At 53.2% G+C, this 25,105-nt stretch overlaps 4 protein-coding genes across 5 annotated transcripts in view; 1 reads left to right on the forward strand and 3 right to left on the reverse strand.

Moving 5' to 3' along the window:
* Positions 1-615: 615 nt before the first annotated feature.
* UHMK1 (U2AF homology motif kinase 1) lies at positions 616-15,763 on the reverse strand. The gene is made up of 8 exons (XM_063343474.1): positions 15,353-15,763; positions 13,932-14,224; positions 10,999-11,190; positions 10,121-10,215; positions 9,119-9,195; positions 5,868-5,966; positions 4,842-4,930; positions 616-4,353 (listed from the first exon to the last, which is right to left on the reverse strand). The coding sequence occupies exons 1-8, from the start codon at positions 15,636-15,638 to the stop codon at positions 4,207-4,209; spliced, it is 1,278 nt and encodes a 425-aa protein (XP_063199544.1). The 5' UTR covers positions 15,639-15,763; the 3' UTR covers positions 616-4,206.
* Positions 15,764-16,344: 581 nt separating this feature from the next.
* On the reverse strand, positions 16,345-20,165 carry C8H1orf226 (chromosome 8 C1orf226 homolog). Its single transcript, XM_063343360.1, is given in 5 exon segments — positions 16,345-18,423; positions 18,524-18,791; positions 19,641-19,654; positions 19,782-19,911; positions 19,914-20,165. Coding segments are annotated over 5 exon segments (1,008 nt in total). The 5' UTR covers positions 20,017-20,165; the 3' UTR covers positions 16,345-17,930.
* Positions 20,047-21,680, forward strand: SPATA46 (spermatogenesis associated 46). Its single transcript, XM_063343361.1, has 2 exons — positions 20,047-20,185; positions 20,781-21,680. The coding sequence occupies exons 1-2, from the start codon at positions 20,047-20,049 to the stop codon at positions 21,356-21,358; spliced, it is 717 nt and encodes a 238-aa protein (XP_063199431.1). The 3' UTR covers positions 21,359-21,680.
* A 134-nt stretch (positions 21,681-21,814) lies between these two features.
* Positions 21,815-25,105, reverse strand: part of NOS1AP (nitric oxide synthase 1 adaptor protein) — a 44,476-nt gene continuing 41,185 nt past the window's right edge. For both annotated transcript variants that reach the window (XM_063343358.1, XM_063343359.1), the window contains exon 10: positions 21,815-24,926. In XM_063343358.1, the coding sequence (XP_063199428.1) occupies positions 24,523-24,926 (404 nt within the window). In that variant the 3' untranslated portion in view covers positions 21,815-24,522. The remainder of the gene's footprint in view (positions 24,927-25,105) is intronic.

Consider the following 25,105-nt stretch of genomic DNA (forward strand, 5'->3'; position numbering starts at 1 on the left):
GGCAGCGATCCCCGCGGGCGGAGCAGAGGCCCCACTCCTGCAGCAAGAAGGGAGAGGCACGAGGGGAAAAAACAAAAACCAAAACCCCCAAACCCACACAATTAGGCGGGTGCACAAAAATCAGCGCAGGCCAAAAACCCTGTCACTCCGCCGCTGCCTCAGCCCCCGCGTCCTCTCGGGGCTGGGGAGCTGTGCACTGCCAACGCCTGCAGAAAGTTGTGCAACTCCTAGCATTTTCCCAGGGGAGCAGCCCGCGTCAAGCCCAGGCAGTTTTCCCTCCGGATGACATCAACTTCGGGAACCGTTACGCCAGAGCACGCATGGAAAGCAGCCCTGTGCAGCATGAATAAGCGGCGCCGTGGCAGGAGGCACAGCCCCCAGTGACAGAGAGGGGACACAGCCGGCTCTGGCCAGGCAAAGGTCACCTCAGCACTCCCACCAGGATTTTCATGAGCAACCGAGTCCCCACAGACATGAGTGCCAAGCACAAGATGCCAGTGCCACCATGGCTGGGTCACAGCCCTGTCCCCCCCCAGACAGGGTTACAGAGAACTTAGTCAGCTACGTGGCAATTCATCCCGTGGTCCCACAAGGAAAGCATGCTGGACAACCGCCTTCGTACTGAAGCATCATTTATTATTCATCTGTTATCAAGCACACATCTGCTCAGCAACGGTGCATGACGGGATACAAGAGTTGACATCTAACCCGATGGGAGGCACGTGGTTACAGACCCAGCACGGCAGGAGGAAGAGTACAGAACACTCTGGAAGGACAACCTGGGTGCAGTGCAGTGCTCAGGCTGTGTTGTTAGGAGACTGGAGACCAGTGAGACTAAAACTAGGAATACAACTAACATCGAAGCTGACTTGTGCTTCGGCCAGTGATTTAAATACCAGTTACCCTCCTTGCATATAAGTAGGTGGAAGTGCAAAGAACTTTCTCTCTCCCTCATTGCTCCCACACAGACATCAGTGGCAGAGGAAGGTCAGCTATTCTTCGCCTAGCAGTGACATTTCGTGTCAGATCAGCTATGAAACCCAAACACCACCAAGGAATAGCTGAGTGCCATCACGTTCCCCATTGACACACACACTCCCAGGGGACACAGCCCCCTGGAGTGCCTCCTCCCTGGGAGAAGGGCCGGGTGCCTGCCCTAGCATCCCACCGGAGCAGTGCCAGCCTTCCCTGGCTGTCTCCAGAGGCTTCATCTTTCATCCCTTTCACCCTTCAAAGCAGATTTCTCCCTCAAAGGCAGCCTGCAGGTTTTCACGTCTAGCTGTCACCTAGCGAGGACTACGTAGGTTGGTGCTACTGGGGCTATTAGGAGGGAGCTGTGTCAGCAGCGCAGACCGAGAAACCCAGCAAGAATCTGAGTGGAAAGCCTCAACACTTCTGCAACTCAAGCAGGCAGTCATTTGGAGACAAGGAGAGCCAGGCCCATCCAGGCACACACTGCGACAGATGCCTTGGACTGAATCACCACACAACACTTCAGATACAATTTAGAGTTAAGAAACACAAAGGTTTTAGCAGGGCTGAAACTTATGCCAGGCCACCAGATCACTGAGACACCAAAGTGAGCATCAGCTTGACAGAAAAAGGCTTTGAAGGCAGAGGGTGAGGGACAATGATAAAACACTTCTGCTCCAAGCAGCTTCTAAACCTCTCTCTACCCCACAGCCTGCAGAAGGAAGCCAGAGGCTGGATCCAGTGACAGGACAGAGATCAACATATTCAACTCTTGCCAGGAGGAAAATAAAAAAAAGCAGCTTTGGGGTTTTTGCCCAGCTCAGTGCTCAAGCCTGGTAGCAGGAGTTTGCATCTTGAAGATTTATTTAGCTCCCAGTAAAGCAACTGAACAAAACCCCAGCCAAATTCTGGTGGAACAGCTCTACCATGCTGCAGGAACAGGTTGTAGCTTCTCTCTAAAGATTAATCCTGGCAATGCTCTTTATCATGAGCTGCAAATCCAAAGCATAATTCTGACTCAAAAAGAGATATGCTGGAAAGTGACAGAGCAGTTCTCAGTCCTAGACAAAAGCATGTGATAGCCAGGCCTGCATCTCCCTGTCCCGGTACTGCTGTAGGTGACAGACCTCATGCCCCACACCCAGGGGAGCTCCCCATGTCCCAACGTGGGCTGGCACTCAGCAGGGCAGGAGCTCTCAGATCAGCTTCTGCCAGCTGATAGGCACACATTCTGGGCCAAGGTGCTCTCACCCCTAGCTCAGCCCACCAGGGACAGCAACAACTCAGAGCTGAGGAGGTCAGTCAATACCCACCAATACTTAAGAGTACTTTAAACACTGCTCTTCACATAGGAAAACCCCTCAGCCAGTTAATCATCCAACTCCTTCCATACACTAAAGGTGCTTCGCTGCGAGGACACTTAAATTAAAAGCAATGAATCACACACCCCATCTATGCAAAGCTGCTTTACAGCTATGTACACCAAAGTAGCATCATCCCCAGAAAAAGTCTGATCAGCAAATCATACCTTAAAACTCATTGGATAAAAAACAGACCGGATCTTCTGATACACTACACACAGGGCAAAAATCAAGAGGAACTTTTAAGTGCAGGATTCCAGCAAGTCCAGCATCAGCAAGATGCAGAAAGTAAACTGCAAGGTAATTCAGGTATTATTCCAGGAAAGGTCAGAGGTGGTTCAGGCAGCTGCCCGCAAGTATTTCAGCTGGGGAAAAGAATTCGCAAGGGTTCTCTTCCTCACTAAAACTGGTACCAGAGCTGCAAGCCAGAATACGCTGGTCCCCCTCTACGTTCTGCGCTGCAGACAGAGGCTCCACTGGGTATATGGGTTTGCACACCCCTGGGAAACAGCCACGGCCTACCCCATGCTTGCAGCTGCCTGAGTGAGCTTCTGCCCATGCATTGAAGCCACACGAGCAAATAGCATCTCTGGGGGCAGCAGTGATGCTGGTCGCCCAGGTTTTTTCCCCCAAAGCACGTGGCTGTTGTCCCTGACACTGGGAAAGCCCTTCTCCTGGCCAGTCAAGCCTGATGACTGACCAAGCCCTTTCCATACAGGATCTCAGATTGCCTCAGGCCCTTTGTGTAACCTATGAAGGACCAAAAGTGTCAGTGCTTCTAATCTACAAGTCTAATGGGTTAATGCAAAACCAAAATGCACAACACAAAAGCCAAGTGTGGGACCCACGACAGACAAATATTTGTTCTTTTCTTTAGAAGACTCGCAGGGCAGGAGTCCTGCTGAGACACAAAGAATACTGCGTGCTGTAGCACTCCTTTCCAAAAATATCACATAAAGACGCTTACGTATTACCGATGATTTGGCATCAGAGCTAGACAGCATCAGTGCCAGCACAGGGCATATGCTAGAAAGATGACTCCACACAACAGGGTTTTCACATCACCTCAGTCTACAAAGTGCTTACAGGTTGTGTTGGGACTGAGGCTGGCACTGATCTGCCAACACGTATCCACCACCAGTTCCCGCCCACCCCAGGTACAGCAGCAAGTTCAGCTCACCGCAGGCAGCATCACCCACCCCTCAGTGCCTAAGCCCAGCATATACCGCCTGTGCCAGGTCAGATGGATGGCTCTTCTTGGGTCATGAGGCGGCAACAGGGTAATGCCGTCGGCTCAGCAGATGTGATTTCACTGCCTCCCTCTGCTCTATGGGACATGAAGACTCAAAAATCTTCCTGGTCTAGTTTAGAGAGGGTGGTGCCTCTGGTTCTTTATTTACTATAGGTACCAACACAAGGCAGGGAAGCCCTCCATCTCCTCCTCCTCCCCAGCACTGGAGAAGAGCACATGCATTATAGGAAAGCTTAACAAAGAAATCCTCTCTCCAGAGTAAAGTCAAGTGCTAAGGCCAGGACTTTAAATGGTCTCATTTCAAATCACTTAAAAGCGCTATCCAAGATCTGCTCAGCCTCCCAGTGTCACCGCTCCTGGCACCTGAGCACCCGCCGGGGCAAAGCCACACACCCAATGTAAACGAGCAAGCACAACACACACACAAGCACACGCTGAAAGCCATCCTGGCCTCCTCTGCACATCACAAAGCAGCAGTAAAGGTTTCAAAGCCCAGTTAAGTCTTTTGCATCTCTCCTTCACAGATCACTCAAAAGCAGGGCTAGGAAGCTCTTTTGTACATTCAACTGTAAAACATGTGAGGAAGAGGGGCAAGACAACTCTCCTGATTGTTGCTACTGCCTACAGCAAGTTTTGGTACAGATATCCTCTCTTATAGGCACTCAGTGGGTAAAACGTAGCCACAACAAACTTGCCATCAAAAATCTTTCCAGTCAGCATTTTTTGGGCAGCTTTGGAATCACCAGCATTTGCATATTCAACAAAGACCTGAAAGAAAGAGACAAGAAACAGGACTTTCAGTGCAGCTTGTCACCCACCCCCTCCCACCCCTGCAACCAGGGAAACAGTTCACAAATGCTTCCCCTCTATGCTTGGTTGAGCCCATAGCAGTGTAGCTAAAAAGGAAGAAGCTGCACCTCTGAACTGGAATTTCACCTCTTGCTCCCCATTTTTAAGGGCAGCATATTTGGTGAGGTAGGAGAAAGTATGATGATGCTCTACATCCTCAACACCTCATGTCCTATCCACTTGCTTCTCCCCTTCCCTCCCGCATCCCAGCTCCCTGCTAAAGCTGTTTGGGGACCTCTCAGGTTAGGCAACCTTACATTACCAGGAAAGAACCTGTGCTGTCCTTCAAGATAATCAACTATTTTTAGCTCTGTCATCATCCAGCAGATCACCAGGAGCTGAGCAGGAGTCCTGCAGCACATAGAGTGTACATGGGAATACATAGCCTCTTCCCTCCATTCACTTACTTGGCCTTTACCAGTATTCTCCTTTGGAATAAGCAAGGAAACCACCGGTCCGTATTTCTGACACTCCTCCCTTATGTCTTCCAGGATATCTGAGAAAGAAAAGAGCTGGTTGTCTTTCATTTCGCAAACTAGGACAAGCCAAGCAACAAATGAAAGACAGATGAACACATCAAGAACATTCAGTCAACAGATAGTCTTTTTCTCTTAATTTAAAATAAACAATCAAGAGGTGCCACAGCAGAAGCTGACACTGCTTAGCGGCCACATAATGAGACAAAGTGTCTAAACTGAGGCTCAGGAACACACACCTGCAGGCAGTGAATCCCTGACAGCAGGGTTTGGAGCACATGGACAGTCTTTTTCCTTGCCCACAAAGCCTGTCCTTCCAGTAGATAAAAAAACATTTGGAATTTGTGCTTTTTTTTTTTTTTTGTTACAGCTCTTGGAGGAGGGGAACTAAAGTAGCTGCCACAAACCCTTCTTTGCGTGAGCAGGACGTAGCTTTTAAACTCATATCCCCAGAGCTCTCTAGCTTTTGCCACTCCCATGGATTTAAGAGCAAGCAGAAATGCAAATTCCACTGACATGATCTGCCTTTTGTTACGGTTTAAGAACTCCAATGAGATGTTTCAGTTCTCTGCTGAGATCTTGGATAAGTTCCCCAGCAAACTTGAGGATCTCTGCTACTGGGCTCCAGTCCTGTGCACATCCAGCAGATGATCAGAGCCACAAACACATTATGAGGTCTGTGGGTATTTAACCAAAGAAGAAAATCAAAATAAACCTTTTTTTTTTTCTTAATCTGGGATCCTTCAAGAACTCACTACAATCTCTGCTGTCTCAATCTTTTAGTCTATTCTCTGTTGGTGCAGCTGACCCACTTAGTACCAAATCTCAGCTCAGCAGGTCTTTGCTGTTCCTGCGCCTATTAATTGCTCTTCTGCTTGCTCTTGCATCACCAAAGACAAACAAAACAGAGTCTGTAAAACAACATTGCTACATGGGAATCGTATGGCTTGCACCAACCTTCATATTCTTCTTCACACTGCAGAGAAGCATCACTTAGAACATTTAGCAGCCTCAGCACGGGCGTGGGGAGCATCACCAAATCTTCGATATGGGGGGCTGTTTGACACCCACAGAATTAGAGAAAAGAAATCAAAGTCCAAAAGAATGTGAAAACAGGAAGTTGACTCAACATGCACTATGATACAGAAGAACTTACTGCTCTCTGCAGTACGGTTTTGCTTCTCTCCACTATTACCTGCATTTACAGCTTGTATTCTGCCTGTTTCCAATTTATCTTTACCTGTGCACTGACTCTTCCAAAGTGTTCAGTGCACTCTGCCATTATACTGAGACCAGTACCTGAAACTGCTTTTAAAATTGCAAAGCTAGCAGAAATTAAGACTAGAGTTATGTCTACTTAGCTCAAATTCAGAAACTGATGTGTGTCAAGAGCTACAACAGTTTAGCAAACTGCCTCGTATATGTGGAGATGCAAGAGGAAAGAACTACTCTACAACTCGACTCTCCTGTTACTGCTACCAGACAAGCTGAAAACAGGCTGGCTAGCTTCCGTAACTCCAATTCTTAAGCTTTGCTAAGGCACAAGCCTCAGTGCTCTCTAGGATACCTTTTCTTTCCCCGCTTCAAAATCCAACTGCAGTCAATGCACTGATTTGAAGACCACCATACAATCTTGCAACAGAAATGGGGAAAACTGCGTAGTTAAACAATGCAGTGCTACAGAATAAGGCATGGCCACAAGAGGGTGGCTGCAAGGTGGGTGAGCAGTGATCCTGTGAACAACTTTACATGTTGCCTGTTGTCATGGGGCGGTTGGATCTATAAAACAAGCAGCTCCAGCATGGCCTGGAACAGAGTAGCATAGATACTATTGTGGAATAAGGAAACAGCCATGGTGGACAAACTGAAACCAAACTGTGAGCCATGTCTGAGAGGACACACATTCCTCTAGAAACTGAAAGCAGCAGGGACAGTGTCATTTCTCCAGGGACAAAAAGCTTGATTTCATGTTCCCGAATGGGACTGGCAGGCCAGTCATGAATTTGAGATGTGGGAGCCCAACTTGCAGTACTTGGAGAGTGTTAATGTTTCTATTTGTATTGGCAGCTACAGTAGCCAAACACAACAGCAGTACCTCACAGTTCTCCCATTAGACAGTGAGAGAGGGGAGAGAAAAGGGAAGAAATGGCTCCAATTCTCCAGTCTGAGCCTTCTGACTACATTTGCAAAGATAGCAGGCTATTATTTCCTTGGAAATACTTTTCCAAGTTAAGCACGCAATACATATGAGGGAGCTGACATCTTTGCCAGGCGCAGACAGACGATGTTGATTTCATAGTGCAAGAGGAGATGACAGGCAAGCACACATGCTGTAAATCTCCTCCCGCCTGACACAGAAAAGTCCTTATGAAAAGCTTAGAGTACGAAAGGCCTTATCAGTCTAGACGATGCCCAGACAGGGCTCAGGGACAGCCCTTCAAAGAAAGGTGTTGCATGCAGATAACCAGGCATGTTCCAGCTCCAAGCGAACCTCTGGGACCATTCTTCCACAGGACTGCTAGCAACCAAGAGACAACATGAGATGAACTGGGGACTGAAAGAACATTTAAATGTCGCCTTGGTCTTAAATGCTGCCCCTTTTATTCAAGTCCTTCGTTTCACGTGTCTTTTTTCAGAGAGGGAGACAAATCAAGCCCTAAGACTCAGAGCCATCTGGTCTTCCTGTAACCAAGTGACAAATGCATTTCTTACAATACCCTTCTGCCTAGCCCTTCTGCTCCTCTTCGAAGTGCCAGGTGATATCAACCACACTGACAACACAGAGCCTGCAAGCAGCTCAGGAAAGAAGTTGATGAACTGGAAAGACTTAGATGTAAATGACAAAGAAAGCCATTCTCAGCTGTCTTTGCTCTAAACAGAAAAATCGTGAAAGGCAATGACAGATCGTTTTCTGACTTCCTAGGAAAGCAACAGTAAATGTTTCTTTGTGCAGACAAGTGTATGTACAAGTTTGGCAAAGAAGAGTACCAGCAATGAGAACTAAGAAAAATTGAAGCTGTTCTACAAACTTGTAGCACTAACCATAGAAGCACCTTCCTAGGTACAGTCAGAGGTCTGCGCGTTTAAAACCAGACCAGAAAGTATGGCCGATATACTATTCCCTCTGCTCTAAAACAATACTGTCTGCAAGGTTCAGCCACAGAAGGTGGCTTTGATTACAACAGTCCCAGTTTCTGAGATGCAAGAGAAGTGTGAAAACAGGAACGAGTTTGTTACCTTTGCCTAATACAGGAATTCCAATATCTTGACATGACCTCAAGAGGCAATACTGAACAGCCTTCACTGGAAGGTCCACCAAGCAACTTAAGAAAAGCAGGGCTAAGATTCAAGGGAAAATGCTAGCTCAGCCAGCAGCTGGATACCTGACGCATTAATTTATGCTGCAGAAAAGCTGGATGCAGAGCTCTTCACCAGTGGTGCTGAAAGAAGACAAGCTCTGGAGAATGCTATCATGTTGCTTTTGGAACAGAAAACAGGGAGAGATACAAGCTTAAACAGGGCAGTTTCAGCCCATCTTTTGATGATAACCTGCAGCCCGCATTGGAGCAGGTCCTCGGGAAACACCACCATTTTATTAAATTGAAGAGAAAACTGCCAGATGAAAATGTCAGTGACGTCTGTCTGTGACCTGGCACACATCCAGAAGAGGTAGGCCAGTCACTGCAAAAATTGGCTCACACAGTGAGAACACTGGGACTATTCAACCTGTACAAAGAAGGCAACAGCAGATGCCACCACCAGCCACTGCCCTAGTCGCTCACATTCCTGGCCTCTGAACTGGGAAACACTTGGCATAAGAAAAAACATCCAGTCACCATAAATAGCACTGCAGTCTTCAAAAGCACCTTAACGGTCACAATATTAGGTAAATACTTTGGTTATTTCTGTCCCCCCAGATGCATGCTGCTGCCAATACACCCTTGGTCAGTTTGATCTGGGCAGAATTTAATGGCAGCCCAACCAGGGAAAAGTGACAGCCTGCAGGGCTAGAGGGGCAGGGCAGCACTGAGAGCACAGGGATCGCTCTGACCTACCTGCTATGGTATCGCAGAGGGCTGTCACGCACCGTAAAGAGCAAAGGAGCAGCAATGAGGCCACAACCAGAAACAACACAATTTAACTGCGCTCTGTGCTGCTTCCAGTACATGCTGAGAAAGCCATGAACAGGGGTGATGTGCACAGCTTACCAAACGGAATGCTGAAGAATGGGCTGCATAAAGCCTTCTCAGCGGAGGCTCGCTTTCCTTGGTCACAATGAAGCATGCTGTAAGAGAAGACACCCTTATGATCTTGCCTGTAACATTCCTGCATCAACAAATTCAACTCAGGCTGGAGGCCAGCACAGGGGAATACCCTGTCTTTGTATGGTACAAAGAGAAGAGTGAGAAGCACGTCTTCTAATTCACAGCTGAAGCACACCAGAAGGATTCCCTGAATGCATTTTGGGTACATGGTACAGTAGGCTTTCCTTCTCGATGTCCCCCAGCACCAAATGATGGAAGTTGTGCACTTACAAGTTCACAAAGAACACCGCATGGTCCAGCTCCACTTCCCCAGGCCATTCAGCCCACATCTCAGGCACACATGCAGTCTCATGAAAGCGATCACACTCCAAGGAGCTCCCATATCTTTCCACAAATGGGATTCAAAGCAGCTAATAGCCCAGGCCTTGCCTGAGAACATCCCCTACTCGGCTTTACCAGTGGCTCACAATCGTATTTCTGCCAAGTTGTGTCCTCATTCACTCTGTAGCCTCTGAGCAGAGTCACAGGACAGCGAAAACAATCCCCTCGGTAGACCTCTCAGTAGAGACCTGCACAAGTGCATTTGAATCTTGACAGCAGTGGAGAAGCAGCACTGTCTGCCCCCTTCCCTTGTTTCTGACAACACTCCCCTAAAGCAGCAAAGTCTCCAGTTTTCTTCAGAAATAACCTCATTGTCAGGAAGTGCAAAGCACTGCAACAGCAAATTATTAACATCATGACTGGTATTCTTTACATGCTTACTCCAAACTGTGCCAAAATCAGAGGAGCTGAAGCATCTCTGCTAATGCATGCACCTGTTACTAGTATAGTGGCAGGGAGATTAAAAAAGAAGGTGTTAGGTATGGGCTCTAAGTTAACAAGAGCAAGGCATGAGACTTTAAAGACCACAACTTTAAGCAACAGTTAGTAAATATGACAAGATACCTTTTGATAAGGTCTCTGAGGTGATAAGTTGGAATGGCTGAATTAACCACCCCTTCACTGGCAAATATGCGATCAATGATGGCAGAACTGTTTGTCTGGAAAAAAAAGAAACAGTGCTTAGGGAGGAGAAAAAAAAAAAGACTAGTGCAAAGCTTGCAATATCCCATCATTTTCTGAACTGGATGCAGAGGGCTCTGGTACTGTGGCATGTTGTAAGAGATCCCCAATGCTCAGGCCCCACACATTAAAACCAGTAGGCCCACATCAGATGAAGTTTTTCCCATTTGCCTGTACGAAAGCTGGAAATTTCCAGGCGCAGGCAAATTTGCTGTTACTGTGGTCATTATGATGCTGAAAGGATACTCTTACTGGGAAGAAGAACACAAAACAAAATTATTTCATACAGAACAGGGGACAGAGTCAGGCTCCAGGCTCAAAACATAGAGCTTTCCTCTTGTTTTCTCAGGACATAGCCTTATGAGAAGATCCCCAAATTAGAGCTAATGTTAGACTAAAACCAGCAAAATAATTCCTCTGTCATTGTGCTGCAGCTGGCAGCCATCAGCCATCCATTTTGTTCTTTCTTCTATGACACACTACAGCCAGAGCAACTCAACTCCCAAATCTTGGCAAAACACAGACTCCTGGAACCTTCACTTTCAGTAACCTGAACAGAGTTACCTTTCAGACACTCCAGTCCCACAGGGCAGATGGGTCTTTAAGCTCTGGAACCTTAACTTTCAAAGTAACAGGATTAGACAGAAATCCTGGAAGCACTCTCTAGTTGCCAGGTGCTACCTTACAAATTCAGGTTATGAACAGGAAGCAGAAGGATTAATTTGGTGCAAACAAGAATGCCTGCAGCAGCTCTCACTCACCTTCCATTCCTGAGATTGGACTGTATGTTTCAGTTTCATTCCTGAGAACATCTCCAGTAAAACAATTCCCAGACTCCACAGATCCACAGCAGAGGTACACTCCGTCTCACTCTGGAGCCCTGCCTGCGCCAGGCAGTTCTGCAGTTCTGCCTCTGGAGCCCGATACCCATCTGTTTGAATATATTTCACATCCTACGGAAGATCAAACACATGGAAAAAGTTCGCTTTCTAGATTCGGGTTCTCTGCTCTATCCTTAAATCAGTTCACAAGACGTCCTTCGAAATGGGTCACCAAAACACCATTGCTAAATTGACAGAAAGCATTGTACAGCCAGACATGTTAGGCCAGCAGTTCAACTCGCTATACTGCTGCGTTGATGAGGAATAAAACAAGACTGTCTGGAAGACAAACCATCTCACTGTGGACTCGCCCATTAACCTCACATAAGCCCAGAAGATGCTAGAAGTTTCAGGATAAGGGTCGAACACTTACAACGTGCTCCCACATTGGCTGCGTAAGAGCACAAACAGCCTGGTCTGAACATTGAGGATCAGTAACAGCTGCCGTTATTCAAGTACTGATGTTCTCTGGAACAAAACGTTAAAAGAGCGAAGCAGGCACCTAACACCCAGACAAAGAAATTATCAAAGGCGCTTCCCACGCACCTCCTCCTTCTCCCCCTCGCAGCCAGAAGCGCTGCAGCAATCAATACCTGCCCAGCTGCCGTGCCTGGCAGAGTAAAATAAAATGCCCACACACTGCCTGCTTAAAAGAAAACAGGAAGTTACAGAATCACGCAAGTGCAGGCTGGCAGGACTGCTCTGAAAGTCTCCAGTCCAGCCTCCTGCTCACAACCAATACCCCATCAGTCATCTGTGGCTTTGTCTGGGCAAGTCTTACAAGTGTCCAAAGACAAACTGCATGATGTATCTTTGTAACACAGGAGGGCTCAGTTTAAACACACTGATGTGACTCAAGGAATGACAAAAGAATATGTAAGCCTATTTCTTGGAAAAGGTGCAAGAACGGGAGTTCTTACCAGAGGAATATATTCAAACCAAAATCATCTGGTTCTCGATTGAAAATAAACTTTACAGAAGACATTTTCAGGCAACAGAGCTCAAAAGTGTTTATGAACTTAAAAAAAACCTGATACACAAATTGCTCATCAGCTTCCCTCTTCCTATCAGCAAAGAGCAGAACCTCTAGCATGGCAGAAGTAGCAATTTAGCAGCCCCACCAAACAACATTCAGAGATAGAGAGAACACCGTGGTCAATGACACAAGCAAAAAGAACAAGACATAACTTCACTCCTACCATCTAAAGCATTTTGAGAGACATACGTGGTTGAGACCTTGCTCTATGTACAGCCATTCTCTGTTAAACAGTAATGGCAGGAAAAGTTATGCAAGGACAAGCTTGGTAGAGCTGTCACAAGTAATAGTCATGGCTCAGATAAGGAAATCATTCAGGTACGCTGCTGCCCAAGGCAGGGGTGGTGAGGGTAAGCTGACACCTGGTGCACGTTCAAAGCAGGGTCAGAAGGTTTGCCCATTACAGACAGCATATCTCAGACAATGGGCAAAGAAAACTCAGCCCGAAAAAAGCAGATTGGAAGGAATCATAGAAGCAAATAAAACGCCTGATCAACTGTTACAAGACAACACTCAGAGCAAGCAGCAAAACACAGACCTGAATTAAAAAGAAATAAATACCTGCATTAGACACAGGATACCAGGAGAATGTTTTTTGCTGACAGACAGCAACAGATTACCAGCCCAAACCAGCGTTCAGCAAGAACACGGGAGAACTGAACAACAACATGGAGGAGTTAAGAAGTACAAACATTAAGAACAGCTCACGTACCAAAGAATTCAGAGACAGGTCACCCACACAATCCTCTGGTATTCACAGATCAGTGGGCTATACCATCAATACCAGGTAAACCAGTAAAAAAGCATACTAATTGAAAACCACTAAAAGAGTGCATGGAATAGGGACAAGCCAGGACAATGTCTGCACAGAAAAACCATAGCTCGTTTACTAGACTTACTGACCATCACCCAGTGATTAAAGGCAAATTTGCTAAGAGGCTACCTCATAAAAAAAAAAGCTTTACTAATAACCCCTTGCAGGCTGTTACTGGGAGAGGGAGAGGTGAAAGGAAGCTCTATCAAGCCAACAGGAAAACCTCCTCAGGCTCTCCACGAGGCTTTCATCAGAGGCCATGGAAGAGATTAAAAAGGGCAAGGATAAACATAGGAAACCCGGTATCACCAAAACAAAAAAGCAACAGCATGAAGAGGGAGTGAAAGGCCAGCAAAAGGGTCAAGCAGAGTAGAACAGGCAGAGATCTGTCTGTGTCAGTAAAGAATCAACGCTGCATACCCACAACCAGAGTATGGGCTTTCATCAACACAATGACATGGGAAAGAAACATCCAGACTTCCTGAAAAGGGGAAACTGCTGAAGATAGGATGAAAGTAAAGACAAGTAAAGACAAGGACGCTGCCAGAGATAATGACTGGGGAGGCTGATGGTGAAGCCTGGATTACTACTACATACAATAAGGGATGATAAAAGGAAATTCTTCAGACCTGTGTGCTCCCACTCATCTGGCCACACAAAAACTAGCAAACTTTTCAGGAAGCTGAGACACCAGTTTTTTCAGTGCATCATTAACTTTGGAATTTGTGGTCATGTGTAGCACAGAGGCTAATACATCAACAGAAACCAGAAACATGCAAAGAAAACGGGAACATGAGCTTTTGTTTCTGGGGCCAGACAACATTTTAGCCTGTTCCAGGAAACCCTCAGCACCAGCTCAGCTACTACTCTCATCAAGTCACGTCAGCTCCTACAGCCGAAAGTATCACAGGCCCACACAAGTCAACACAGAGCCAACTATTTCGAGAGTAGCATGTTCCAAACCTGATTCCCCTCTTTGAAGCTAAGTCCAAAGTCAATGAGCTTAAAGCACTCATCCTCTGCGCTCCACAGGATGTTGCGTGGCTTAAGGTCTGCGTGCACGTAGCCTTTGTGGTGCAGGAAAGCCAAGGCTTCAAGAACATCTCGCGCACAGTGCTGGATCATCCACATGGAGCAGCCCTGGTTGCTGGAGTGCAGCAGCAGCTCAGACACACTGATGTCCAGCAGCTCCAGCAGGAGACAGCGAGACGGGCCATTCGCAGAGTAGTGGTTGGTGAACACGCCATACAGTGTCACTACAGTGAGACAGAGACAGGCATTGGTAACAAGTAATTAGAGTCATCATGCTCCACCGCCCTCCACTACCATCCAGAAGACCACAAAAGCTGCAGGAGACAGCTCATCTCTGTGCGATCATCACTGTGAACATCATCAGCGTGATGTTCAGAGAGATGGAGAACCAAACTCCAGAGAGAAGCAGTAAGGGAAAACCAGCCAGGTCACCACTGCAGCCTTTGGAAAACAGGCCAGTCTCACAACACTCTGCCAGGCTCTGCTAAAGTCATAGAACTGAGTGTTGCTGCTCAGAAGGACAATCTCCAGGATGCAGATAAGCAGGTCGCAGTAGGTAAAATGAAGGTAGCACCACTCTTTTTGGGACACGACAATCTCTTCCCATGACCAACCTAGCACAGCAGGAAGCCGAGCTCCATCTGGGCATCTGGCAGGTGAACCTGGGGGCTTCCAGCAGCTGCCTCTGACCCTCAGGCTTCCTCCCTTCCCAAGATCATTGCCACCCACGCAGGCAGCCCAGGGGGTCCTGCCAGAGACAGGCAGGCTGGTGGGCAAACACCCCCCACCGCTGCCCCATAGGCTCCTGGTGGAGTGACTCCGGCAGCCCTGATCAACAGAGGAGAAAGCGGTGCCCTGCCTGGGGCGACCTACCCTGCCTACCAAGGGAGTGACCCCACCTCCTGCCTGCTCCTGCCCACCCCAGGGAGGTGATGGGCAGGCCACCAGCCCCGGGAAGGGGTGGGTTACCCAGCCCTGCCTGCCCCGGGGGGGTACCAGGAAGCACCCACCCCAGGGATGCTTCTTTGGGGTGCCCAGACCTAAAAACCTGCCCACCCAGGGAATGCAGTCCAAGGGGCACATTAGTCTGGGGGTCTCTAGCCCTGCTTGCAGCGGTCAGTCTGGCAGCGAGAGAACCCATATTGCCCAAGGAGATGGGGATACCCCTGCCTGGTTGGGGCGGGGGGGGGGTTGGAGACACCAGTTCGCCCTGGAGGAGGAGGGTGTCCTGGGGATAGCGGGTGCCTGCGGGGTCCCCCTAAAAGAGGGGGTTGGGAGAGTGGGGGGGGAGCCATGGGGGAACGCCCAGGCCGGAGGACGAGCCGGCCCGGGGGGTGCCGGGGTGCCGTTACCGATGTTGCGGTGCCCGCGGAGGCTCTCAAGCGCGGCCCGCTCCTTGCGGAAGCCATACTCGGCGCAATCGGCGGCGGGCGGGCGGGCGCCGGGGCGGCGAGCGGGGCCGGGTCGCGGCGGGGGCGGCACGAACTCCTTGACGGCGCCGGGTGGGGCCCGCGGGTCTCCGCAGCAGCGCACCCGGTAGACGGAGGCCGAGGAGCCGCTGCCCAGCGGCGCCTGCACCTCCCACAGCCGGCCTAGCGCCTCCAGCAGCGGCGCCGCGCCCCACACACACCCCGACATAGCGGCACCCCGCCTCACATCGCCCCGCTGCCCCGCCGCCGCCGCCCCGCCACCCGCACTAGCCCCAACACCGGCTGCCGCCGCGCTCCGGCCGCCATGACACCGGAAACGGGGCGGCCCGGCGGCGGCCCCACCCGGCGGCCCCACCCCTCCCACAGCGCGGGGCGGAGCCGGCGGCGGGGCGGGTCTCTGGCGGGGAGCCGTTCCCTCAGCCCGGGAACCGGCGGGGTCTGGTCCCAGGCGCCTCTGACGCCCCTTCCCCTCAGCCCTGAAATCCCTGGGGTACCGTCCCCTCAGCCCAGGCGCCAGCCGGGTGTCCCACCCCCTCGGCCTCGGCCCCGCCAAACTCCCCCAGCGTCCCCCGGCTCCCCGTGGCCGTGCCACTGGGCCTGGCTCCCGGGATAGGGAGGCCCTTTGCAGGTGTCAGGCCTCCGGTAGCACTTTTTGGGGATATTTCCCTTAGCCCCGTGAACACGCAGACCCCGTTGTTGTATGCAATCACCCCAGAAAGCCCAGCGTTGGAGGGCAGCTTTCCCCGGCAGCTGCGCAGTGCTGTGGGGCTGCTGCCTCACTCCTCTGCTCTGCAGCCCCCACGCAGGAGCGTCCCGCAGGTCCCCGGCCTCATCGGGGGGTTTTGGGGCAATGCCGAGCTGGTGGAGATGGTCCCCTCCCATCAAGGGACTGCTGCGTGGCAGTGGGTAAAAAAGAAAAAAAAATTTATTGTGCAATCCGCATCTTTTGTCCCAAACTACGCACACACCCTAGACAACATAAACAGAGGGACTGGACCAGCAGTGAGGTTCCCTTGTGATCAGCAGGGTTGGAAGATGCTGGTTCCTCAAAGAGGGGCTACGAGCCCTTGTTTCCATCAACATACACAATGCAGGGCAGGTCTGGGCAGCATACACATATACATACTCGTATAGATTTCTGTTTGCGGGGTGGCATCGGCTATGCACAGCATCATCACATTATACACAGGGTGTGTTATACCTCGGCATCGACTGCCAGCGCACCGTGGGCTCTGCATAGGTCTGGCATCTCCTTCGCTCTTGAGCACGACCTTCCTGGTGGCCAAGTGCTGCAGAGCCCCGACACTGCCACGGCACCCACCACGCCAACAGGCAAGGAGGGCTGGTGGCCGCTCCCATGGCAAAGGGATCTCTCAGGCCCACGGTGCCCTTCCTTCAGCAGGACCACAATGTGGTGGAAGACATTTCTTCAAACTGACTGCCCTGTGTGGCCCAGGAGGAGCTGCGAGCAGAGGTACCCCATCCATGAGCTCCTAGGCTCCTCCATCCCAAAACTGGTCTTTGGAACTTTTCCTCTCAAAACCACCTTTGCAGCAAGGATGCACATAAAAGCTCGAAGGAAAGTGCCACCTCACAACTGCTTCCTTGCGCCAGCCCAGGGGTCCACAGGCTGTCTAACCTCTCCTGTAATTCATGGGGAAACAATCATAGAGCAGTATCAGAGGACCGTGTGGCTTCTTGCGTCCCAGTCTCATGAAGACATCACCATCCCAGGAAAAGGAGAGCGGTGGTGCTGGCCCTGCACCAGTCTGGTCTGTGGTGGCTGGGGTGAGACTGGGAAACAAGTGGAAGCTGGGTGGGGTCTCGTGAGGAGCTTGACTCCCCGGCCAGCAGCCATGCGGCCCCAGGCATCCAGCCCTGCTCCCTGCCAGAGCCCGTACCACGAGCGGGTCTCCTGTGGTTTGGGCTCCACTGCAAAGAGAGACGGCACTGGGAGGACTAACGCCAAGGGGCTGGCACCTGAAGATGTAAGCACATGATGTGTGCTTGGCATATGATGTAAGCTGGGACATGCTCTGTGCCAGGACAGCCAGCCCAGATGTGGGGAACCGTGGGGGACACTTGTGGGACACTCGCCCCAGCACAGCTGACAGGGTCAGGGGCAGGCTGTCATTTCTGTCCCCCTCCATGAGGACCCAGGCTCCTGAGCAAGCCCACCCTCGGTCCCCAGCTCAGCGTGGCCCTTGGGTGCAGTCGGGATGGTGGCACCTTGGCAGGACAGCAGCTTTGCAATGACAGGTGAATGGGCCTGGGATCAGGCCTGCAGAAACCGTGGCAAGACGGGCTGTTCCCCTCCTGGGAATCCGGGGAGAAATGGGGTGTCACAGCTGCCCACACCCCAAGCCGGGGTAGCAATGGCTCCTACCACCCTGGGGCTACCCCATCTCCAAAATAATGACCCCAAAACGAGCGAGTGGCAGTGAGAGACGTGTTTCAGAGAGCCAGCCCCCACGGTGCCCCCATCACGGCTCCCCAACTGCTACTCGAAGGACAGCAGGTCAGGATGAGGCCCATCCACCTCCCGGCCGGGGGTGCATGGCTCCAGTTGCCCCGTGCTCCCTGGTGGCTCATGCTCCAGCCCTGGTCTCCGGGAGGGCTTTTCCATGCGAGGTGAGGTCTCAGTGGCTCTCTCACCTGCTTGCCACTGGCCCTCCAGGCTGCCCTTATGGATGAGGTCAGGCACAGGAAGGGCAGTGGTGGGCTGGTCCCCACTCGGACCTGGGGTGTTGGTCATGCTGGGGACCCCAGGGCGTTCTGGAGGGGATGGGTCCGTTGTCCCCAGCCACTCCTCTGCGGGCTCAGGGTAGGCTGCGGGCAGTTCAGGGCGCTCCTCCATGCTGCTCCTTGGGCTGGTCCCTGCCAGCTGTGGTGCAATGAGCATGTCCTGTGGGGTCTTCAGAGCACGTGGCGTCCGCTTCTTGGTGACAGGGGGTGGGGGGTCCAGCCGGGGGAAGGCATCCAGCCCCACAGCCCTGCAAGCACAGAGGAGCAGTGACATCCAGCCCCACGCTGGGGCCTCTCCATCCCGTCCCAACGGCCCCATCGCAGGGTGCACACTATGGGGGCACTCACCCATCCTCGCTGTCCGGCTGTCCCGTGCCCAGCATGGCCCCGGCGCTGGCATTCACCTCCATCACTCCCACACTGGGGAGGCTGGCCGGCTCCTTGCGGCGCAGGAGGTCATTCATCTTGGCCCCCACGGCCTTGCCCAGGTTGCGGAGATGCTGGCTGCCAGCGGGGCGGGAGGGCTGCAGTGGGGCGCCTGCCACGGCAGGGACGTGCTGTGGCCGTGGGGTGGGTGCCGTGCTGGCGCTGGCGTTCTCAAACATGCTCTGGTCCACTGGAGGGGGAAAGGGAACAGAGAGGGGGTGTGAGCCAGGCTGGAGAGGGGACCCCAGTAGGGATAGCATGTCCAGAGCTGCCCGCCGGCTCCCAACCCAGCAGCATGGGAGACGTAATTTGGGGGACAGGGAGGCTGCTCCTGCAGCCCCACAGGGGCTGTGGGCAGCCGGGCCGTGCCAGGGCTGCGCAGGGCAGTGCATGCAGTGGGGACAGCATGGGGCAAGACCGGGTAGCAATGAGCCCAGGTGTCATGGTTTCGGCTGGGATGGAGTTAACTTTCTTGCTAGCAGCTGGTGTGGGGATACGTTTTTGGATTTGGGATGAGAGTGGTGTTGATAGTGCACTAATGGTTTTGATTGTCACTAAGCAGTCAAGGCCTTTTCTGCTCCTCACACCGCCCCACCAGTGAGTAGGCTGGGAGAGCACCAAAAGTTGGGAGGAACACAGTCGGGACAGCTGACCAAAGGGCTATTCCATACTATGTGATGTCATGTTCAGTATATAAAGCTGGGGGAAGAAGGAGGAAGGGGGGATGTTTAGAGTTACGGCATTTATCTTCCCAAGTAACCATTAAGTGTGATGGAGCCCTGCTTCCCTGGTGATGGCTGAACACCTGCCTGCTGATGGGAGGCGGTGAATGAATTCCTTGTTTTGCTTTGCTTGTGTGCGTGGCTTTTGCTCTACCTATTAAACTGTCTTTATCTCAACCCACGAGTTTTTTCCCACTTTTCTGATTCTCTCCCTCAACCCAACTGGGGGGAGCAAGTGAGCATCTGCCTGGTCCTAGTTAAACCACGACACCAGGGCTGCAGGCTGGCACTGCCAACACACCGAGAGCGTCTCTTACCTGACACCGAGCAACTTGGGAAGCAGGTTGTGGAAAGAAAGAGAGAGAGAGAGAGGATTTATAAAAGGAATGGCAAGGGGACAGTGGGTCTGTCCCTTTCACACTGCTGGGTGAGGTGCACTGCCGCCCCCCTCCCCAGACCTGCCATGCTACCTGCAGAAATGGGACTTATGTGGGCCCCTTATCAGCCAGGCACCCATAAAGCAGCAGGGGTTCTCTGGGGGCACCCAGAGCCTAGGCTCTGCCCACCCCACCGTGGCTCCCTCTCCAGCCCAGGCTGGCTGTTGCCTCGGACCAGCCAAGCTCCCCAGAGACTCTGAGGGCTGAGCCCACTGCCCAGGAGCATCCTGCTGTGCACCATGCACACAGTTGACATCAGCCCTTTGTGACGTCAGCAGATGACGGCATGGGTACCATGGTGCAGGAGCCACACACCAGCTACATGAGGGTGATGAAGAGCTTTGTCCTGCCCACCATTTCCACCGGGGCCACGCCCCGCGGCACCAGGAAAAGAAGCCCAGAGGCTCCGTGCCTGCCTGGTGCCTGCCAGCTGTGGCCAGGTGGGGGCTGCAGTCAGCTGGCACTGCCTGTGAGGGGGGCTCCCCTCACACCCCCTGGGCACAGCCATGGCACCACTTAGCCTCCTGCGGCACAGCGAGGGCCTGCAGGCAGACAGGCTGTGGAGGGCGTTAGCTGGGCATAGCCTCCTGCACAAGTGGGGAAAGGGGACCGGGAACACCCATGGCAGTGGGTGCTTTCTGGGGACGTGGAGAGGGTCCTGCAGTCATACCCCACCTCTGAGCTACACCGGTTTCTATCCCATGTCTTCCCAGCAGGAACCTTCAAAGCTGTGAGTGCTGCCCCCAGGAGTGCCAGCTCAGCCCCCCCATTGCTGCCCCTGTGCCAGTGCAGCTCTCCATGGGACTGCTCCTGTGGGCTGCCAGGTGAGCCTTGTGCTGTGACAGTGCCTGACAGCATCCTGTGTCCATCTCTACCTGTGCATCCCTGGAGGGAGGGATGGTACCCTCCATGCTGGGGTGACATAGTGGGACAGAGCCAGACACCTCTGCATCACATGGAGACAGAGAGGAAGGGTCCCCAGCACTGTTCCTAACTCCATGGGGAGCCAGGCTCTTGCAGGGACCCCCAACTCACTGCAGACCCTTTCCTCCACAGCCTCGCCAGGCAGCGAACTCCCTGCCTGTACCATCTACCGGCCCTGGTTCTCACCGTACAGCTACTTCATGTGTACCGATGGAGCCACCCAGCAGCACCTGGGCAGTCTCTCCTCCAGCCTGGCTGCCAGCACCCAGGAGCCCGAGGAGCCTGATGACCTCTCAGAGATCATCTGCTCCTCTTCTGGCTCCTCGGACAAGACGCAGCCCCCTGAGAGGGACAGGCCAGCCAGTGACAGAGCCAGCATAACGGTCCGGGACATCCTCGCTGCTTCCCCGCGGCAACTGGTGCCCCAGTGTGGCTACCAGTGCATCTCATGCTGCCGCGTCTTCCCCACGCTGTGGTCGCTCAAGATCCACATCCAGCACAGCTCCCAAGAGGGCTATAGCTGCAAGGTGTACTACCGCAGGCTCAAGGCCCTGTGGGAGAAGGAGCACAAGGAGCAGGAGGCTGCAAGCTCCCAGGGCACCTGTGTAGCCCCGCCAGCCGGGCAGTTGCCGCAGGAGGGCACTGCTCCATCGCTCCTGCCAGCAGCAAAATAAATTGTTTTAGGAGCAGCCGGCCCTGTCTGCCTGCTGCTCATGCCTACACAACACTTCCGCCATCATTTCAGAGGGACTCTTCCCGAATTTTGCTTCCCCAGCAATCAAAAATCTCCCTGGAAAGTGCTGCTTAGCATCTCTGCAAGGTGCTCTGCAGATTCCAGGAATGCCTTGGCACCCTTGAGCTGTCAGGTCAGCCCTGAAATGAGCCTGCCCCGTGCAGAGGCTGAAGGGGAAGGTTGATATCCCTCTACCCCCAGTAACACTCAAGGTACCTCGCTCTCACAGGGAGCCTGTGGCTGGCACCACAAGCAAGGGTCCTGCAGGGGAGGATGCTTAGGTTGGAGGGGGTCTGTGCAAGGCCAAGGGATGCCACCATCAGTGCTGGCTCCCAGCATGGAGGGGGAGAGAAGTAGAGAAAGAGAGTCAGCGAGAAGGAAGAGACAACAGAGAGCCTTGAGAAATAGAAAGATTTATTTAGCAAAAGCCAGTCGAGTAATGACAACACCCAACGGTTAAGTGCACTTACATTGACAGATTGGTTTCCCAGATAGACTGAGTCAACAGTTAGTAACACGACAGTTGTAGGAAAAGAAAAGACAAAAACTATCGCTATAAAACCCCAGTCAAGGTCCATAACAAAAGTGAGAGGCCAGAGAGGCATCTTGGAGGCAGCGCTGAGGTAGGAGGACGATCATTTACACGTATACACCTGCAGTGTGGCAGGACACTGGCAGGGTCCCACCTGGCTCCAGCAGCACCCCTCCAGCCCACGGGGCACCCACCACGATCCCCTGTGGGCAGAGCGCTGGGCAGCAGCCTGAGCCTGCAGCTGGTTCCCACAGCTTGTGACTGGGCACTGCCTGGGCTGTGCGTGTGCAGCAGGGACAGGCAGGAGTGATGGCATGGGGAGATGGCTCAGCCCCGCCTGCTTTCTGAGGCAGCCCAGCTTGGAGGAGACCTCCTTGCCTGCTGCTGCTCCTCCTGGGCTCTCCCTTCCTCTGCTCTGTGCGTATGGCCAAGCTCCTGCCGTCCCCTCTCCTGCACGATCTGTCTGCCTACATGGAAATCCCTCTCTGAGCTCACACACGCATCCTTACCCTGCCTGTGCCATGTCCTGCACATGCTGCCATCCCCATCTCTCCCTCCTGGAAGCACAAGCCCCCCACCCCGTGCCCTCACCTCCAACTGCTGTGAGCTGGCAGTGGGATGTCAGGGCCTCTCCCAGTAGAAGAGCTTGCACACGGCTCTGCCCAGAGCAGTATGGGACCTATATGGACATATTGGTGGCCAGAGGACAGGAGTAGCCGGGTCCCAACCAGCACCTGCTCCCACTTTGCCTGGTGTAGGGGCTCCCCTGGACAGCAGGCCACTGCTGGCGACACTCAAACATGGCCTTCCTTCCCACTAGAACTCTCTAGCTCTTCACAGCATCCAGCTTCCTCCTGTGGCAGAGGGTGCATAGCACAGCTCATACCGACTCTGGGGGTCTCACCCACAACTCTGTCCTCAGCAGCCCTCAGGTCCAAGGGGACAGGGGCAGAAAGAAGCTATGGACCTTCCTCAGCAGCAGGGCTAAGCCCTGGAGAAGAGCAAGAGCTTATGCCCGGGAGATGCTCCACTAGGGGTTAGGTGCAGGCAGATCTAGCAGAAACAGAGCTGGTGAAGGTGAGAGCAGCAGGGAAGCAACAAAGTGAAGCAGAAGCAGGATAGGGAGGTGGACAGGGAGGAGGACAACTGTGCCAATCCCCACCTCATTGAGTGTTTCCACGGAAGCAGGGGGGACATCATGACTCTGGCTCACACCCCTTCAGCTGTGGCCTCTTAGAGGCTGCAACAACAGGCAGCTGATAAATGTGCTTGCAGAAAAAAGACAAGCTCTGGATCCCTTGGAGGCCCACACAGATAGCTCAGCCATGGGCGTCTCAGGGTCTGGTGGGGGATCCTGAGATCTTGGATGCACTTTTCTGGAGGCTGCAAACCAGAGACGTGAAGGAGCCCACCTGCAGACACCAGCAGTTCGCTCCCCATCGAGGGCAGCAAGCATGGCCATCCCTGCACATGGCTGATGACAGCACTTCACTCCCCAAGCCCTGGTCCAGGGCCAAATGACTGCTTGGAAATGGTAGGGTTTGTCTATAAAGCAAAGCAGGGAGTTGTGGTGACGGGGGGTGCATGAAAGCGCCTGAAAACATGACTTGAGAGCACCAGAAAGGCTTTGAAACCTGGAAGCCATGCCAAGGAGCCCAAGGACTGGACAATGAGGGGAAGGACACTCCACTTCCCAGTGCTGCATGCCCTGGCTCCCTGCTCCATGCCAAGCCATGCTTTCCTCTCCACACTGCAGCCTGGGAGAGGAGCAGGCAGTGCCTGCACACCCTCCATCTGCCTCAGGCAGGGACAAACTCTGCCCTGGAAGTGCCACAAATACCAACCACCTTGCCAGGAGCTGCCTGTGCCTGGCCACCCTGTGCAACCTTGTCTCACCCCTTCAGCTCCTTCCCAGGCTCATCCCCACTGTCCCCCGCTGCCTCCCCTCTTGCACACCCATGCCGACATTGCATTGTCACCACCCCTAACCACCCCGCTACCACAGCCCTGGCCACATCTCCCACCATCTCCACCATGCAGAGCGCCAGACCCCCTGCCAGCCACTCTGTCCCTACTCACTGCCCCAGCCCTGCCTCCTCCGTCCCTCTCATCTCCGCTCACTGCCCCATGCCTGCTCTCTCATTCCCCCAGCAAAAACCTTCATTTGCTTTACTGCTCTCCGCCTTCAGCAGCGCCAGCAGCGCTGGCTGCTCTGGCAGCATCCAGAGAGGTCCTTTGCTTCTGCCTGACCTCGAAACACAGCTTGCAGGGGGATGGGGACCAGGGGATAGCACAACCAGCTGTCAGCTCTCTGTGCAATGCAAAGCGGGGATGCTCCAGCTCAGCACACAAGCCCATGCATGCTGGAGCACAGCATGCCCGGCGCACCCCCTCAGCATGGCTCCATCCTCACCTCCGCACACCTCCCAGCCGTGTGCTGGAAGCCTTGTGCTCCGCCTTCCACCCCCTCTCCCTCCGGGCTGTCCCGTCCCTGCCAGCGACAGGAGGCTATGGTCCAGGTCCACCCCAGCTCCCGCGGGTCCCCACTGCTCCGCACCACCTCCTGCAGACCCCTACACCGCGATCTCATCCTCCAAGCTGTCACCCAGGTCCTGCCTGGGCTGGACATGGAGCAGGCGCAGCGGTTCCTCCTGGGACCAGGAGTCGCGCTCCTCGCTCTCGTCCGTGTTGGACTCGTACTCGGAAGCGATACCCGACTCGCGGAATTTGATGAGCTCCAGGCTGCCCAGTGCTGGCTCCGGGGCAGGCGTCCCCGAGCCCGGCAGAAAGCGGTAGCACTCCAGCTTCACCAGACAGTCGTTCCTACCTATGGGGCTGCCCAGGGCACTGGGGAAGCCCGAGCCAGGGCCCAGCGGCGGTGGGTGGGTGTCCTCGGGCTGTGGGGTGGTCGGGTCGCAGAGGACGGGGAGGACATTGGAGCGGAAGGTGATCTCCAGCAGACTGTCCTGGGAGCCTGCTGCAAGAGAAGGGCATGTCTGAGAGGCAGGCAGTGCCACCCTGGCTCACCTGGGAGATCCCCGTCCACCACAGATGGCTGAAGACTGGCCAGAGGAGGATGGTCTGGGGCCAACCTCCCCACCACCAGCATTTAGAGGGGATCACTTCATGCTACTGGTGACAGGAGCTACTGCTGGC

This window comes from Chroicocephalus ridibundus, chromosome 8 (genome assembly GCF_963924245.1).
Source record: "Chroicocephalus ridibundus chromosome 8, bChrRid1.1, whole genome shotgun sequence".
Taxonomy (NCBI): domain Eukaryota; kingdom Metazoa; phylum Chordata; class Aves; order Charadriiformes; family Laridae; genus Chroicocephalus; species Chroicocephalus ridibundus.

Coding starts and splice junctions, on each gene's coding strand:
- SPATA46 (XM_063343361.1), top strand. CDS start 20,047: ATGGGTACCATGGTGCAGGAGCCACACACCAGCTACATGAGGGTGATG. Junction 20,186..20,780: donor TCCGTGCCTGCCTGGTGCCT/GCCAGCTGTGGC, acceptor AGGCTCTTGCAG/GGACCCCCAACTCACTGCAG.
- UHMK1 (XM_063343474.1), bottom strand. CDS start 15,638: ATGTCGGGGTGTGTGTGGGGCGCGGCGCCGCTGCTGGAGGCGCTAGGC. Junction 5,967..9,118: donor ATTCTTCAGCATTCCGTTTG/GTAAGCTGTGCA, acceptor GGTGTCAAACAG/CCCCCCATATCGAAGATTTG. Junction 4,354..4,841: donor AGAATACTGGTAAAGGCCAA/GTAAGTGAATGG, acceptor TCTTTCTTTCAG/GTCTTTGTTGAATATGCAAA.